The 17,703-nt window shown below is 33.8% G+C and overlaps 1 protein-coding gene across 3 annotated transcripts in view; it reads right to left on the reverse strand.

Annotated features, from left to right (window-relative positions):
- Positions 1-17,703, reverse strand: part of Elys (AT hook containing transcription factor 1 homolog) — a 509,801-nt gene that overhangs the window by 155,133 nt on the left and 336,965 nt on the right. For all 3 annotated transcript variants that reach the window (XM_090402410.1, XM_090402411.1, XM_090402409.1), the window contains exon 25: positions 6,073-6,147. In XM_090402410.1, coding sequence (XP_090258536.1) covers positions 6,073-6,147 — 75 coding nt within the window. The remainder of the gene's footprint in view (positions 1-6,072; positions 6,148-17,703) is intronic.

Raw genomic sequence — 17,703 nt, forward strand, 5'->3', positions numbered from 1 at the left:
CACTGTCATGTTATTGATCACAGGTGGCTGCCAATGAATTTATCAATGTAGTTTTATTTTCAGAGAGTTGGAAATAAAATTTTTGGACCTGAAATCTGTAATTCCCCCAATTACACCATTCCCTTTTAAAGAATCACAAAAACTTGCAGTTTTAGTTGCCAGTTTTCTTGAAAAGTCATAGCATAAACCAATAACCTTTACTTTCTTTCAACCTTTTATCTCATTTAAGGTTCAGAACTTTATATTTCTTCCTATAAGAAAGACTATGAAAAAATGAACAGTCATTAAAAACTCAACAGTTGTTCTGTCGTAACATAAGAATTGATAACTGTTAAGTTAAATGTAAAATTTCATAAATATCCACTACTGAGTTCCAAAATCTACTCATTTCTCTCACAGCAATATTATAGTGTTCCTTTCACTACATCACTATGCATCACCCTTAGAGATTCCATTTCAGTTATGAAATAAAAAAATGAGCCACCTATGTCTTATAGTTATGCAGTGAATGCATTCACTTAGTTCAATCAGAATCATCATAATTTCCTGATATGCACCCTCAAGGGGTGTTCAGGCTTCTATGACAGCACTACATGATTAAGTTTATTATTATAAGTCTCCTATCCACAATTTTTTTCCAAATTAGTCTATTACTTGTCAGCACTTCAATATTGTCATATCTATCTTGTAACATTTTGTGCTTCTAAGCTACTTCTAACTGAATTCAATCCCTAGACCTTAGTCTTCCTCTGGGTCTCTTTCCTGCCATCTTAGCATCAAATACCTGTTTTGCTAACCATTCCTCATTCATTCTATTTAAAAGGCCATACCACCTTAGATTAGCCCTGCTTGCATTCTTAAATGTCAAGTTCCTTTTTAATATGATTCTGCCACTGATGTCATCTGTTCACTCTCCTAATTTTCCTCCAAATCCTCATATCTGTGGTCTCTAGTCTTTGATCGAGGGCTTTATTTCTAACTCAATTCTCAGATCCATTACTTAAAATTATTTTGAACACTGTCCTATATATTGCTAATTTGGTGTTTTGGCTAATTTCTCTCTTATTCCACATAAATTTATTCAACTGGCTACCCACCATACCAGCTTTACTAATTCTGTTGTCTATTTCCAGATTTAGCTTGCCATCTTCACTAAAAACTGTGCCTAAATAGCTGAAATATTTTACTTGTTCTATAAGCTCTCCATTCAGAATTCAGTTGATGTGTTCAATATTTTCATATCTATTTTCATATCTATTTTCATAGTTTTGGTATTTTCTTGCTGACTGACAACTTAAATATACACTATGTATTGCTCTGTATAATGTTCCATTCACCCCCATATAATTGTAGTGTTTTGAAAAGCTTTCCTCTGAATACCTTGTCATATGCCATTTCCAGATCTACAAAACTAAAGTACAGCTCCTTGTCATATCCCAATGATTTCTCGATTATTTGTCGTAGAGTGAAAATCTGTTTGACCCGAACCTAGCTTGTTCTTCCCCAAGTTTCTCTTCCATAATCTTTCTCAACCACTTCCACTTTTCAAGTATGCATGCATAAATCTTACCTGGAACACTTAGTAGAGAAATTTCTCTGTAATTCTCACATTCAGTTTTATTCCTTTTTTTTTTATAGATGGGTACCATGAGAGATTTATTCCAATCATTGTGAATTCAACCTTCTGTCCAGGCCCCTCCGAATAATGCAGTGTAGCTAACTGCAAAACTTTTATACCTCCATACTTATTCATTTCTGGTCGAATATCATCTGCACCAGCTGCCTTTCCACATTTCAAGTTTTTGATGGCTTTTTCTACTTCAAGTATTGATATGTACTCCTCTTTGCATTCCTCTTGAAAATTTTCTAGTATGGTTCTGTCAGTGCTTGGTTTATTTAATAGTCTTTCAGAGTAGTTTATTTTTATTTTAGTAGAGAAATTCCTCTGTAATTCTCACATTCAGCTTTATTCCAGATATCCAGAATATCCTTATCTTTAGTTTTCATGAAGATAAAATGGAGATATATATGCCATGCCCTTCGTGAACTTTGGGCATGGCATATAATCTCAGAGTGATTGGGTGTCTGGATTTCAGTTGTCTTAAGGTCTTTATAAATTCAAAAGTACTGGAGATTAGTTCATTCATTTTTAAGTGTGATGACCAAGTCTGATCATGCATTGTCTTTCTGAATATGTGGAAGAGTCTGATATAACATGGAGGTGATCTTGATGTCATAGTCTGCCTTTAGTATAATGATTTCAGAATTGTTACGCAAACTTCTCAAAGCTTCTTTCTCTAAAGCTGTGAAATTATTTTTGGTGTACAAATGTTTAATAAAACTGAAGCACTAAGCAATCTTGTGCATAATGCCTCTTCATGAGATGACAGAAATTTTGTAGCTTTTTCAACATTGGTCATAATGTCTACTTTTTGATGTGTCTTGGAGTACTTCTATATTAGTAAGATTACAGTTTTAAAAATTTAATACAAATTTATTAGGATTCCAAAAGGTTCTGTTTTTGTGAACTCTGTTGTATAAATGCTTGAATTTTTTTGACAATCTATGTTTGCAATCTTTGTCTATTCTTGAGATCTTCTCCGAATGTGTGCTATCAATGATATTCTATGTATCTGGGGGATATTGAATTAGCCAGAGTACAATGTAGGTGATGTGTGTGTTGTTCAGTGAATAAGTAATTGAAATAATCTTTTGTATTTCAGTTTGCAAAAGAACAAAACTCGCGCTTCTATATAACCTCAGTGCTTTAGCAGAATGTCAAAACTGAAGTCAAAACTTGACCCTTAAAAATGAAGAAATTATAGTTATTTCTGCAATTCTTTAAGAAAGTCTGTTGGATAGCGATACTTTCTGGCATTTAAGTTCTTCTAAGGAGTTTACCTATTTCTTTGTTTCCCTATCAAGATGATACATTTTTGCGATTCACCACTAGTAGATTTGCTTGAATGATAATAACCAGGTTTTTAACTGGTATGCAATTGTTTATTAATATTAAATGTATTTCCTCCATATGTTTAGCTCTCTATATCAGTAACAGCATCATCAGGAAGTTACTTAACATAAATAAAAAAATGGTAAAAAATTACAGTTTACACAACAATGGAGAGACTGTACATAACTGCCTAATGATACTCGTGATTAGACTATCATTCCGGTTTTTTCAACTATATTTATTAACTGCTGTTGGAATGTTTATCATTATAACATTTAGTTTTTTAAAATATCACTAATAAAAATATTTATATAAAGTAGACCGACAGCTTGGGCAAGTAAGATTTTTTTGTGGCTAGTAACATTAGTGTTGAGATATACTGGATTGAGGATAATTTCTTTATATTCTACAATTTTTCTTTTCAGTTCACCACAGCATCGAAAGATGTGTTTCCGATTTGTTACACATGACTGGGTGAGTGATTATTGCACTGCTATCCAACTTTGGCGTTCATGAGATCTTGAACGAATGCACATGTCCAACAATGAAGAGATACACGGAACACCTTCAAATGTTAATACATTAGTGTTTTAATGTATAGATTTCTCTCGCAATGTTTGTTGATATTTCTCTCATGTTATGCATCTGATGAAGTCTGCCAGAAAGACGAAACTAGTTGTGCAGTTTATTTATTTAAAATAAAATAGGGTTTCTATTTTTTATTTCTCGGCTTCTAGTCATTTAATCTATTTCAAAAATAAAATAAATAAATGTATATATCCACACACATACAGTGCTTTCTTTTGTAAAACAATAGGTGCCAGTACTGATTCTTTGCTAAATTGAAAATTAAAGGGATTAAAAAATAAAACGAAAAAATTATTTACTGATATTTTTATTTAATAGCAGGATAATGTTTTTCAAATAAGAACAGCAAAGTAAGTATATAATACACAGTTTATTAAGAATAAATTTATTGTACAAGTACATGAAAAATGAGTAAAATATATATGATAATTTTAATAAAAAAATTTACATAGCAAAGATCATAGCAACAGAGCTAAAAATAAAAATTTTATTAAATAACTAATGTTATTTGCATACTACGTAAATGTGCAAAAAATTATTGAATATCACAAATTTCTGAATGTGCTGCATCCGCATGTCGCATATCATTAATAAAGGTTCTGGTACACCATATAGTTCAAAAAACATGCACTGTATATACATATATATACACTTAACAGAACTTTCAGTATATGTAAGATTATGGGTTTGCAAAGTAGAGACTACTAAGAAAACATAAAAATACCATCCAGTCATCTCAAAAGTAATGTTGTTTTTAGCATTAAGTTTTGAAAGGATATAAAAGATAAATCACTTGCTAATTTAATCAAGTATATATAAGCTCCATTTAAATCAATAATGTCTTCTAATGTTGTGAAAGCAACTTCTTTGCCTCCAAATCTCCTAAATTCTATAGAATTTAGGAGGTTTGGAGGCAAAGAAGTTGCATAGGCTCAATTTCAGTGCCTCTACTGTATCGTATTGTTTTTCATTGATGAAATGTTGCTAACTTCGAAATAACTGGTAATCTGAAGGTGGAAGATAAGGAAAATAAACATACAGAGGATGTGAAAACTTTTCCCCAAGTTCCTCAATCTTGATATGGGTGATTCTTGCACTATGAAGGAGTGCATTCTCATGGTGAAAAACTATACCCTTTTGACTGACCAGAGAACACCTCTTTTCTTTCAGTTTCTCATTCAATTGATTGAGTTGTTCACAGTATACTTCAGCTGTGATTGTTTGGTTTTTTTGGCAAGAGTTCAAGGTGTATAACACCAGCTTTATCCAACCAAATGCTTAACAGTTTTGGCTGAGGTTTAGCCTGTTCCCCTGAATGAACCCACTGCTTTCGACACTTAATATTCTTGTAAAGTATCCACTTTTCATCACCGGAGATTGAACCTCTCGAGAATGAAGAGCAGTGCAGATGCTGATGTGCTCTCTTCGATTGTTGTTCGTCAGCTTGTAAGGAACCCACTTGCCGAGCTTAGACGCTATTTCAAGTTCTTGCAAATGGTAATGGATGGTCAATGATGATAAATTAAGATCTTTTGATCTTTAACAGTTGCATGGGCATTTCTTGCAATATCAGCTTCCAGCATATAATTATCGAGAGAGAGAGAGAGACAGAGTGCCTAGAGCGAGGAGTCTTTAAAGCTAAAGTTCCCATGTCGAAATTTTTGTAATCATTCTTGGCACTTTTGCACATTCAAAACATTATCACTATACACTTCTTGCACATTTTTTACAGTGTTAGCAGCATTGTTGCCTTTTTTGAACTTATAAATTGATGTGCTTAATGTGCTCTTTAGTGAACTCCATAGTAATAAAGGGTTATTTAAACAATAACTTATGTATGATGTTCTTGCAAATTAGAATTCCTCAGAATGAGACCGCCTCAGTTAAGTACTTATAAATCTTTAAAAATTCATGTTTAGACAAGCTGACACACGAAGATACTTGTATATACTTGCACACCCAAATGGATGTGTGTTTTGCATTACAGGTTACTAAAGCAACTGACTAATGTGAAGACATCAGCCTCTATATACAAGTATCTTAGTCATGAAGATACCTCATGTGCAAACTTGGATTACATTACACTTGGATAAACCAAGACTATAATTTCTTTGTATGTTTATTTAATTTAAAACCAAGTGAAAATAAAAACTTTCAACAACTGGCTCGGATCCAGAGTATTTTAGTAAGATGTGACAGCTTTTCACTACTTGTCTATGCAACATATATGACTTCTGCATTACTTCAACTTTGGTATCACTTCTGGGTCTGGCTCCCATGATGAGATCACAATAAAAATCAAAACAGGTTTGGGGAGTGGCCCTTCTCATAATGCTTGGCATAATTCACACCCAAAATGATGTGTGCTTTGAATTATGGGATATTAAGACAATTAATGTGATACAAGTATCTTAGTCATGAAGATACTTCACTGCAAACTTTGTTTGATTACACTTGGATAAAGGCTAAACCAAAAATATAATTTCTTCGCATCTTTAATTTAGAACTAAGTAAAAAAACTTTTAACATACCTTTTTCTTTTGGACTGCCCCAAAGCTAATGGAGTACCAATAAATGGAGTGGATGTCTCCGTGTCATCTGGAAGTCTAAATAAAAATAGAGTCTTAAATGGTAAGATGTCACTATGTATGTTTTTCCTCTCTCATCTGTTTGGTAACACTGTTTACAATTCATGCTTATTTAAAATAAAATTTAACAAATTCAGAAGAAATCATACAAAGCAAATTAAGGTTAAATATGTGAAATTCTAAGAACTATTTGTCTTTAGAACTTGCTCAAGATTTCATCATCAAATTTTTAATTTGTATCCTCAAGGTGTACAGGATACCATGATAGTACACATGATAAGTTTACATTATTATTAACTTCTTATCAACAATTAATATATCTCCAAATTAGTCTGTTATCTGTCAGGACTTCAATATTGTCCAGATCTTATATTTTAGCCTTCTAACTGAATCAATCTACTGAGATCTCTCTCTCTCTCTCAGTGTTTTATTTTCCTGCATCAAGCACTTGTTTTGCAAACCTAAGTTATATACCACTACCTCCCACAGTCCTTAATATGGACAACATTCCTTTCTGATATCTTCATTTTCAACATCATCATCAAATTCCTGATGAGGGTACAGGATATGATAGCACTACATGAAATGTACATCATCACTAACTTCCTATCTACAATTTTCCTCCAAATCAGTTTGTTACCTGTCAAGATGCCAACATTATCAGATCTTATATTTCTATCTTCTAAGGCACTTTTTCCTGTATCAATTCACCTATATCCTGGTCTTCCTCTGGGTCTTTTTCCTACCAACCTGGCAGAGAACATTTGTTTTGCTAATCTTTCCTCTCCCATTCTGTTTAAGTGAGCATATCACTTGAGATTAGCTCTGCTAACACATTCCTGGATGCTGACAGTGGCAAGTTCTTTCCTAATATCCTTGTTTTTAATATGATATTGCCACTGATGCCATCTGTTCATGCCTTAATCTTTCTCAGGTCTCTCATATTTGTGGTCTCTAGTCTTTGGTCAAGCATTTTACTTCTAACCCAGCTCTCAGATCCATAAGCTAAAACTCGTTTGAATACTGTCTTGTATACAGCTAATTTCTCTCTTATTCCATATAAATTTATTCAGCTGACTGCCTACCATACCAGCTTTGTTGATTCTGTTGTCTATTTCCCATTGACACCACTTAATTTACCATCTTCATTAAAAATCGTGCCTAAGTAGCTGAAATGTTTTACTTGTTCTACAGGTTCTCCATTCACAATGCAGTTGATAATTTCAATGTTTCTGCCTATTTTCATTGTCTTTATCTTTTTAATATTCACCGTCATACCATATCTACTACAACAGTTATTCAATGTAGTCAGGGATTCTTGCAGACTTGTAGAGGATTTATTTAGAAGTATAACATCATCCTCATAAAGCAAAGAGATGAGATGAACATCTCCAATTTTGATATCAGGTTTAATATCACTTTCCTTCATAATGTGATCCATATAGATAATGAATAAGAGAGGGGGATAATGTACATCCTTGTCTGACACCAGATTTAACATTAAACCATGTTCCTGTACTTCCTTCAATTCTAACTGCTGACTTACAACTCAAATAAAGACTAAATATTGCTTGATATAATGCCCCATTGACACCATATAACTGTAGTGTTTTGAATAGCTTCTCTCTTGCCACCTTGTCATATGCTTTTTCCAGATCTACAAAACTAAAATACAGATGATTGTTATATTCCCATGATTTCACAACTATCTGTCGCAAAGTTAAAATCTGATCCTGACAACCTCTATTTGGCCTGAATCTAGCTTGTTCTTCACCAAGCTTCTCTTACACAATCCTTCTCAACCACTTCTCAAGTATACTTGCATATATCTTACCAGGAACACTCAGTAGAGAAATTTTGAAATTTTGATAGCTTTAAGAATAGATATGTATTCCTGACTACATGCCTCATCAGTGTTTTTTACCACTGTGTTGTCATCACTGCTTGTTTCATTTAGCAAATTTTTGAAGTAATTACTCCATACTTAAAGGATATCTTTATCTCATGTTTTCATGTCACCTTTATCATCTCTAATTCCTTTTACAGCACTCTTTCCTCCATTTCTGAGCTTCTTCAACAACCTCCAAAATATCCTGCCACCGTCTTGATATTTATTTTCTATGTTCTTACCAAAATCCTCCCATGACTTCTGTTTAGATAGTTTTATAGAGTGTTTAGCTTTCTTACATTTGTCTCTGTATTCTCTAAGAGAACAAGCTGACTTATTTGCCAGAAACTTTTGATATGCTTTCATCTTTTCTTTCACTGCCTCTTTAACTTCCTGGGTCCACCATGGAGGTCTGATTTTTCTATCCTTGCAGACAACCTCACCACATGCCTCTCTGGCTGAATCAATCAGGGTTTTCTTCAAGGTTGCCACTGAATCTCCAAGGTTTGGTTCCTGTTCTCAAACTCTTTCATTTTTTCTTCAATAATCTTTGTGTAATTTAGTCTACAGTTCACATCTGAGAGCTGGTCTACTTTTATTCGCTTTAAAACTTTCTTACATGTTATTCTTTTCAATATGAAATTCAATTTTTTCCTGCTCAAGACTAAATAGTGATCACTTCCAATTTCAAATCCTCTGTACAGAGACTTTTAACGAGACTTTTCTTATTCCAGGCCTCTTCTCTCCATGTGAATTTGTGCACATTTTTATGTTGGAACATGGTGTTAGTAATAACCAGTCCATGTCCTGAACAGAAATCCAACAGGTATTTGCCATTATTATTAGCTTTGCTCTTTTCTCCAAAGAATTGAATTTTAGTAAAGATCCTAAAATACCAAATTTTATTAAATATTTTATTTAATTTGGAGAAAAGAGCAAAGCTAGTAATTTTAATTAATAAAATATTATTTTATTAATTAAATTAATTATTAGCTATGCTCTTTTCTTCAAACTTTCCCAAAATATTTTTCTATGTCTGATAATCAAGTCCTACTCTACTATTTAGATCCCCAACAAGGACCAGCTTTTCCTTTTTCATTGTCAGTTGCTTTCTCTAAAGCCTCAAAAAATTCCTCCACTTCTAACTTAGTAGGACCTTCTATAGGACCATAGGCACAAATAAGTCACATTGTCCAGTTCCCCATTCTCATATTTGCCCACATCACTCTACTTGAGACTGCCTGCCATTCAAGAAGATTAGCCTCGTATTTTGTGTTGAATACTATGGCTACTACTTCTTTTCCTTGATTGTCATTGCCTGAATATAACATTTTGTATTTGTTGCTCAGAAAGATCTCGGTTTTATCTTTTTTGTTTCAGTCACCCCTATTATGTTGATCTGGTACTTATCCAATTCCTCAGCTAGCTCCATTTCTTTACCATTCAGGCTTCTTATGTTGATAGTACCGATCTTGAATTCTTGTGATTCTGAGTTGGGGGTGAGTTTTAGGATTTGTTCCAGTAGCTGACTTTTTGCTGTTAGCCCTGGTTCCCTGGCGAAAACAACAGGGGCCTTGTTTAATCGGCAACGCCCCAGCCAGCATGAAATTCTGTCATGTTGTACCATCATTTGAAATTTTGGTTTAAGCTAATAAGAATACAATTTGGTCGGCTAAATCCCAAATTGTCAGCCCATCCTCGTTCGTTCAGTATTCAGGTAGATACCTAACAGGGGTGCACCATGAGAAGGTGAGGAATGGACATTAGGCGAGAAGCCCTGACCAGTTCTCTGCAATACTGTTAAAGGCTATGTGGAGGTCTCCTCTCAGTTATATAGCTTTGACTCTTAAGCACCTCATTTTCAACATGATTTTGTCATTGATGCCATCTATTTACTGTACAACTTTTTCAGAAGCTCTGTTGTTGTTGTTTTTTATCTAAAGTCAAAACTGGTTTGAATGCTGTTTTCTATACAGCTAATGTTTTGACTAATTTCTCTTATTCCAACTTTATTTATTCAACTGACTCTGCAATATGCTAAATTTGATTATTCTATTGTCAATTTCAATATTTAATTTGCAAACTTTGCTAAAAACTGCCCTTAAATATGTCAAACATATTACTTATACACAGATTACAGACAGCAAAAATTTTCCATGTTCCTGCTTTTTTTTTTTTTTTTTTTCCATAGTTCAAATTTGTTATGGTAGTTATTCAATTTAGTGAAGTAATCCTGCAGACAGGTAACTGATTTAAGAATTAACATCATCTACATAAAGTAAGGAGATGAGATTAACATCTCCAATTTGATATCGAGCCCAATGCCATTTTCAATCACAATGCGATCCATATAAATGATGGATAATGGTAGAGATATTATACCTACTTTGTTTCATACCTTATTTTACATTACATCATCTTCATGTACCTCTATTAATTCTAACTGCTGATTTACAACTCAAATATAAACTAATAACTGATTGATACAACATATTGTTCATACTATATGACTGGAGCATTGTAAACAGGTTTTCTCTTGGCACCTTGTGATATGAATTTTCCAAATCAATAAAACTTCAAAACAAAAATCTTTGTAATTCCAGATTTCTCAACTACCTGTCTGAAAGTGAAAATCTGTTCTTGACAATCTCAACTGGAGTGAATCCAGTAGTCTCTTCCACAAATTTTCTTAGCCTGTTCTCATGTATGTTTGCATAAATCTTATTTGAAACATTCGGTATGAATATACCTTATAACTCTCACATACAATTTTATTTCCCCTTATAGAGATGGGTACTATAACTCTACTTCAATGATCTGGAATTCGACTTTCTGACCAGGCTTTTGAATTACATGCAGTTCAACCACTGTAAAACTTTTATACCTCCATGTATGAGCATTTTTGGTCAAATATCATCTGCCAACCAGGTTTTCATGTTTTTTTTCCCTCTACTTTGAATATTGATATGTACTATTAACTGCATTCCTCTTTGAGTATTTTTTCCTAATCTGTCACCTTTTGTTTAATTTATCAATCTTTCAAAGATGCAAAATATTATTATCTTCAATTTTTTCATTTTTATCATCTCTCATTGCTTTTACTCTACTCTATATTAAATTTCAAAGTTTTTGTCAATGCCTCCAGAAAATTTTACTACCTTCATGGTATTTATCTTCTATCCTCTTATCAGTCTTCTATAACTTTTGTTATCGGAAGACTGGTAAGAGGATAGAAGATAAATTTGTATACTTGAGTCTACAGTTAATTGTGATAGCTGTGTGATTGATTATTCTTAAAACTTTTCAAATATTTTTCTTTTGAATATGAACTTTATTTTTATCTTCCTGAAAACTAAATCACAACTTCATATTTCAAATTACCTTTATACCTTCGCTGTCTAAACCAGTATGAAGATATCACTATTGACAATACATGGAGGTGTCAGATAATAATAATAATTATCATTATCTGTCACCTCTGGGAGGTCAAGGATTCATCAAGGAAGGTTTCACATAACCCAAACTAGCTGTTATACCTACTCTTAATATCATTCACACTAGATGCACTCAACATATCAAGAGGCAAACTGTTCTACTCACTCACTGCTCTGTTCAAAAAAAAATTTAGCTCCTATCCCTTTCTTAACTGCAAAAACACTTGACTTCCATGGATGCCCATGTTTTCTCTCCCAACCTTGTATATAATTTCATCAAACAATATCCCATAACACCCATTCAGAAATTTGTAGACCTCCATTCATATCATCCCTCTTTCTCCTGTTGACCAGCATCTGTAGTCGACATATTAGCAATCTGTCCTCGTGATCCACATTCCATAATTCTAATATCATCTTTGTAACTCTTCTTTTCACTCTTTCCACAGCTTCTTTATCCCCCTTGGAACCCAGGAGACCAAAAGTGTACACAGTAGCCCAGGTGCAGTCTTATCAAGGCCTTGTAAAAAATAAAGCAAAATTACTTCTTTATTCTTACATGTGAAGGTTCATTTCAACATCACAATTATCCACTGAGCTGTATTTGCAATTTTTCCTTTGAACTTCAAATTCCTATCCACCATAATGCCAAAAATCAACAGCCTCATCAGTTTATTTGTAGCATAACCCAGCTAATATATATTTATTTGGACGAAGTGCATACTTTCCACTTACTAAAAATGAAATGATAGCTGTTATCATTTGCCTAAATTTCCAGCCTATTCAAATCATTCTGTAAGTGCTAGTCATCAGTAGCATTCCTGATTAGCTTTCCTATTGTATCAATTGTATCATCAGCAAACAACTGAATATCTCCTGTTAGATTCTTCCTAATGTCATTAATGCATAGATTGAACAACAATGGTTCAAGTACTGATCCCTTAAATCTGGTAGATTCACACCCACTGTATACCATTTTTTGGTATCTGCCTGTCACTTATCCAAGGCAAGAGTATATATTCCAAACCCAAATTCTCCAGTTCATGCAGCAGCCTTTCATATGGTATACTATCAAATGCCTTACTACTACCACTTACTTATTACTACTATTATGCCACTACTCCTTAGCAAAGTCTAACAGTATCACAGAACATCCATTCCCTTTATTCATCTGAGCTGTAATACTGTTATAAAATATGAGTAACTAAAACATGACCTCCCTTTAGTAAATCCATGATGTTCCTTGCAGACTACAGCTTGTATGACAACCCATTTCTGTATGAGAGTTCTCAACTTCTCTAAAATTTCTACCACTACTCTTGAGATACTGATAAATTGGTAGTTAGATACATCAGATTTTGTACCACCCCCTGAACAACAGAACTATCACACATTCTTTGCATTCCTGTGGTATCTTTCCTGGGCTGAGACTCATGTTATACAAACATGTGAAAGGCCTAGCCAATTTTGCTGAACATTCATTTGGCATATGCTGATATTTCATCTGTCCCTATAGCCAAATTCCTATTCATGTTATGCATCATCTCTTCAACTTCATTCTCATGCACATCTATCTCTTCGTCCAATGTAGTAGCACTGTGCACCATGTTACATATACCTGGTTTTTTTTTTAAATAACGAAACCTGTGGTGCGTTCATAATTAGAAGAAACACACGTATAAACCACAGCGAAAATTATTTAATTGTAAATATTTCATCCTAAGTATCTTAGGACATCATCAGTACAGTATTTAAAAAAAAATTAGGAATAACATACAGTTAGGGCGCATGATTACAATAGAATCTCAACGTGCATAACGTGCTAAAGTAGTACAAAAAAAAAACAAAAAAAAACAACAACAAAAAAAAAAAAACGTTAATTATTTAACACAGTTTTGTATGATAATTTCCCATACTTTAGGAATAGTAAGAACGTCGTTGCGGTTTAGGTTTGGTCTGTGTAGTAGGGCTTCAGAACTTTCTTTGTATAAACGTTCATGTTTATATAAAGATCTATGTAAAAGTTTAGCCTTTTCCCAATGGATCCTATGGTTTGGATTTTCAATTCCGTGTTGAGAGAGGCCAGATTTCTGTGGTTTACGAAGACGAATGTGGTCTTGATGTTCCGAGATGCGTTTCTGAACAGACCTACCTGTCTGTCCAAAGTAAGATAATTTGCATGAGCATGGAATCTCATAAACACCAGGTAACATCAAGGGTGAGAATTTGTCCTTAGGAGAAGGTAACAAGTTGTAAATTTGGTTGATAGGTTTGTAAGTAGTGGCAAAATTGTATTTCTTCATAATTTTAGAAAGACGTTCTGAGATGCCTTTAACGTAAGGTATGGGAATCCTATGCACTTCTTCCTGTCTGGTTTGATGTATGCAGAAGTGACTGATGATTTTTTGAGTTGTTTTGGGATTATATCCATTTATGATGGCTGTATTTTTGATTACTTCTAATTCCTGGTTTAAAGATTCTTCAGAGGAGCAGAATTTGTGTGCTCTGGAAACTAGTGATTTAATAATGCCAGATTTCTGAGATGGATGATGAGCAGAAGAATTGTGAATGAAGCGTTAAATAATTAACGTTTTTTTTTTTTTTTTTTTGTACTACTTTAGCACGTTATGCACGTTTTCATGAGATTCTATTGTAATCATGCGCCCTAACTGTATGTTATTCCTAATTTTTGTTTAAATACTGTACTGATGATGTCCTAAGATACTTAGGATGAAATATTTACAATTAAATAATTTTCACTGTGGTTTATACGTGTGTTTCTTCTAATTATATACCTGGTTGATGTATCTTAACAAAGTCAACACTCATTAACTGAACAATCTCACCAGTTTCTGACACAAGTACCATTTGCATTCAGTAAAGTTATTATTCCAGATTCATTCTTTCTTTTAATTGTGGCATAAAAATAAAATGAATATGTGAACATCCTTATGTTCAAACTATGTATTTGTAGTGGTAGTCTATGTCCTAAAAAGAAATCTAGCAGATAGTTAATATTATTATTTGCTTTTGTAGTTAGACAGTAAGATTTTTTTTCCTCCAAATTTCTCTAAAACATATTAATATGAATGGTATACATTTTCTGCTATGCTATTCATATCTGTAACAACAATAATATTTTCCTGTTTTTTCAAGATTTCATAGGACAGAATTTTTTTTTTTTAACAATGCTATTAATGCTATTAAAGTATTTCCCAAACTTTCAGTAGCTGCATGCTCCCTATCAGGCAAAATCATAATAATATTTCATTCAAGAATGAATAATTATAAAGGTATTAATTTTTTAGGATTTGCATACATGAAGTAATTTTTTTAGTTATTAAGATTTTAGTTATTATAACACATACAGTAGAAACAAAATTATGAAATTTAAATTTCAACAATAAAAAAAATATAACCAGATGAATGAAATTTATTGGAGAATTCTAAATGCATGGTTTGAACTGAATTTAAACTTTTAATGCAAATAGTTCAAACCATTGGCTGGAATGTAGTCATGGAATCAACCAGATGCAGTCCTAAAAGAGCTTGTTTAGAATTTTTTTTAGAAAGTTTGTTTAGAAATTAGATTTTTAGTTATTAAAAAATTAATTTGTTGAAAGTTTATTTCTCACTTGGTCAGACTATAATAAATTTAGTTTAATCCTTTATCCAAGTGTGTGCAAACAAAGTTTGCGCCTGAAAGTATCTTCAGGACTGGGGTAAAGTGGTACAACACCGGACAACTCCTTGCAAAGGTGGAGCAAGCTACCAACACTCCTATCTCAGTATCTCCCATAATGCAAAACACATCTCCTTGTGGATATGTATAATGTTATGCATTAAGGGAAGGGCCACTACCCAGACTAGTTTCGACCTTGATTATGGTCTCTTCAGTGGGTAGATAGGAGTGGTGGTAGTAGCTTGCTCCACCTTTGCAAGGAGTTGCCTGGTGTTGTACCACTTTACCCCAGTCCTGAAGATACTTTCAGGAACAAACTTTGTTTGCACACATTTGGATAAAGGATTAAACTAAATTTATTATAGTCTGACCAAGTGAAAAATAAACTTTCAACATCTTTCTCTAAATCCAGAGTAATTTAATAAAAAGGTTGCACACCGTTTGGCAGCTTCTATAGGAGGAGATGACCTTGCTAATGCTTCTGCCTGGTATCTCCACTTGGGCCTGGTTCCCACTGAAGAGACCTCAATAAAGGTCGAAACTAGTCTGGATAGTGGCCCTTCCCTTAATGCATAACATTATACATATCCACAAGGAGATGTGTTTTGCATTATGGGAGATACTGAGATAGTAGTGTTTGTAGCTTGCTCCACCTTTGCAAGGAGTTACCCGGTGTTGTACCACTTTACTCCAGTCCTGAAGATACTTTCAGGTGCAAACTTTGTTTGCACACACTTGGATAAAGGATTAAACTAAATTTATAATGAAAAATTAATTATAGAGCAGACTTGCCTTTACCTGCGACAATACTAGTACACCATCAAAAAGTTAAAAAAAAAAGTGCACTTAGTTATTGAAAATTAATTATAGAACAGAAATTAGATTTTTTAGTTAATCAAAAATTTAATTACAGAAGAGACCTAACCTTAACTGCAACAACAGAAGAATAAGAACAAAAGTTAAAAAAAAAAAAGTGCCTCATACTCCCAGGAGTATGCATATCACACTTTGGGAAACACAGTATTAAAGGAAGAGCACAGAAATAAAAATGAATACTTTTACTGAATTGTATCTTTAGAACTAACTGTCTGAAGATTTTAAAAACTGGTACATAATAAAGAGTATGGCAAAAAAAATACAAAATATTGGAATTGTAATCACATCATAAGAAATAAAATTTTTACTTTTCTACACGTAACTGAATTAAAATTATTATCAGATCTCTAGAGAGTCAAGGACTCATTGAGGGAGGCCATACATCACCCACACCAGCTGTCATACGTCTCTGAAAATCATTCATATTAGATGCACTCACTATGTCAACAGCCAAACTGTTCCACCCACTCATGGTTCTGCAGGAGAAAAATCTAGCTCACCCCTTTCTTAACTACCACAAACTTCTCTCTCTACTTTCAACATAACGAAAATTTCACCAACTTGCATCCTTCAACACGTTCGCTGCCACGCTACTTTGGCATAGTCTGTTCCCGTAGGCCAAGCAATTTCACTTCTTCAAGGTCAGTACGGTAATCTCGTTGCCGGTGGTAAGCGTCATACGAGTATACTCGTAGTTGGCTTGTGCAGAGCATATACTGTCTATGAGAATACACAGTTTTGATGCTAGCTCCACAAGCCAAGCATTTTCACATCTTCAAGGTCAGTACAGTAATCTCGTTGCTGGTGGTAAGCGCCATACGAGTATACTCGTAGCTGGCAGTAAGCGTCATACGAGTATACTCATAGCTGGCTTGTGTAGCTGGTTTACCCACTACGAGTATACTCGTAGTTGGCAGCGAACATGTTAACATTCTCTCAAAAGTTTATGGACTTCTATCATGTCTATTTCTCTTTCTTCTGTCTGTCAGTATCTGCGGTCCACATACTCTCAATCTGTCCCCATAATTTACTTTCCATAATCCCAGTATTATCTTTGCAGCCTTTCACAGCTTCTTTATTCCCTGAGAACCTAGGAGACCAAAACTGTGCACAGTAGTCCATTTGCAGTCTTATCAAGTATTTGTAAAGAAGCAAAATGACTTTCTTATCCTTACATGTCAGGATTCATTTCTTCATTGCAAATATCTGCTGAGCTGTATATGCACTTTTTGCTATGTGACTTTCAAACTTGGACTTCCTATACACCATAACAAGACCTCTAGCTTTGTGAGTTTCTCCAAGCATAATCCCACCAATATAATGTACTGTTGGATATCTCATTATGCCAAATTGCATAACTTTACACAAACTTTGAATTGATAGCCTATTTGAACTTTAAATGCTATATATCAGTAGCAATTCAGTGCCCTGGCTATCTATGCATCATCAGCCAACAAAGGAACAATCCTTGTCAGGCCCTTCCCAACATCATTAATATATATAATACACAACAATGGCCCAAGGACTGATTCTTGAGGTACACCACTGGTCATCTGAAAGCTAGCAGATTCATTCTCCCTTCACATGCCACTTTTTGATAACTGTCCATCAACTACTGACTTATACAAGCTAGCATATATTCTAATCCCATAATTTCCGGTTTATGCAACAGACTTTCATTCAGTATCATAAAA

Source organism: Typopeltis vanoorti, chromosome 13 (assembly GCF_054136105.1).
Source record: "Typopeltis vanoorti isolate ZY-2024b chromosome 13, IOZ_Tvanoo_1.0, whole genome shotgun sequence".
Lineage (NCBI taxonomy): Eukaryota > Metazoa > Arthropoda > Arachnida > Uropygi > Thelyphonidae > Typopeltis > Typopeltis vanoorti.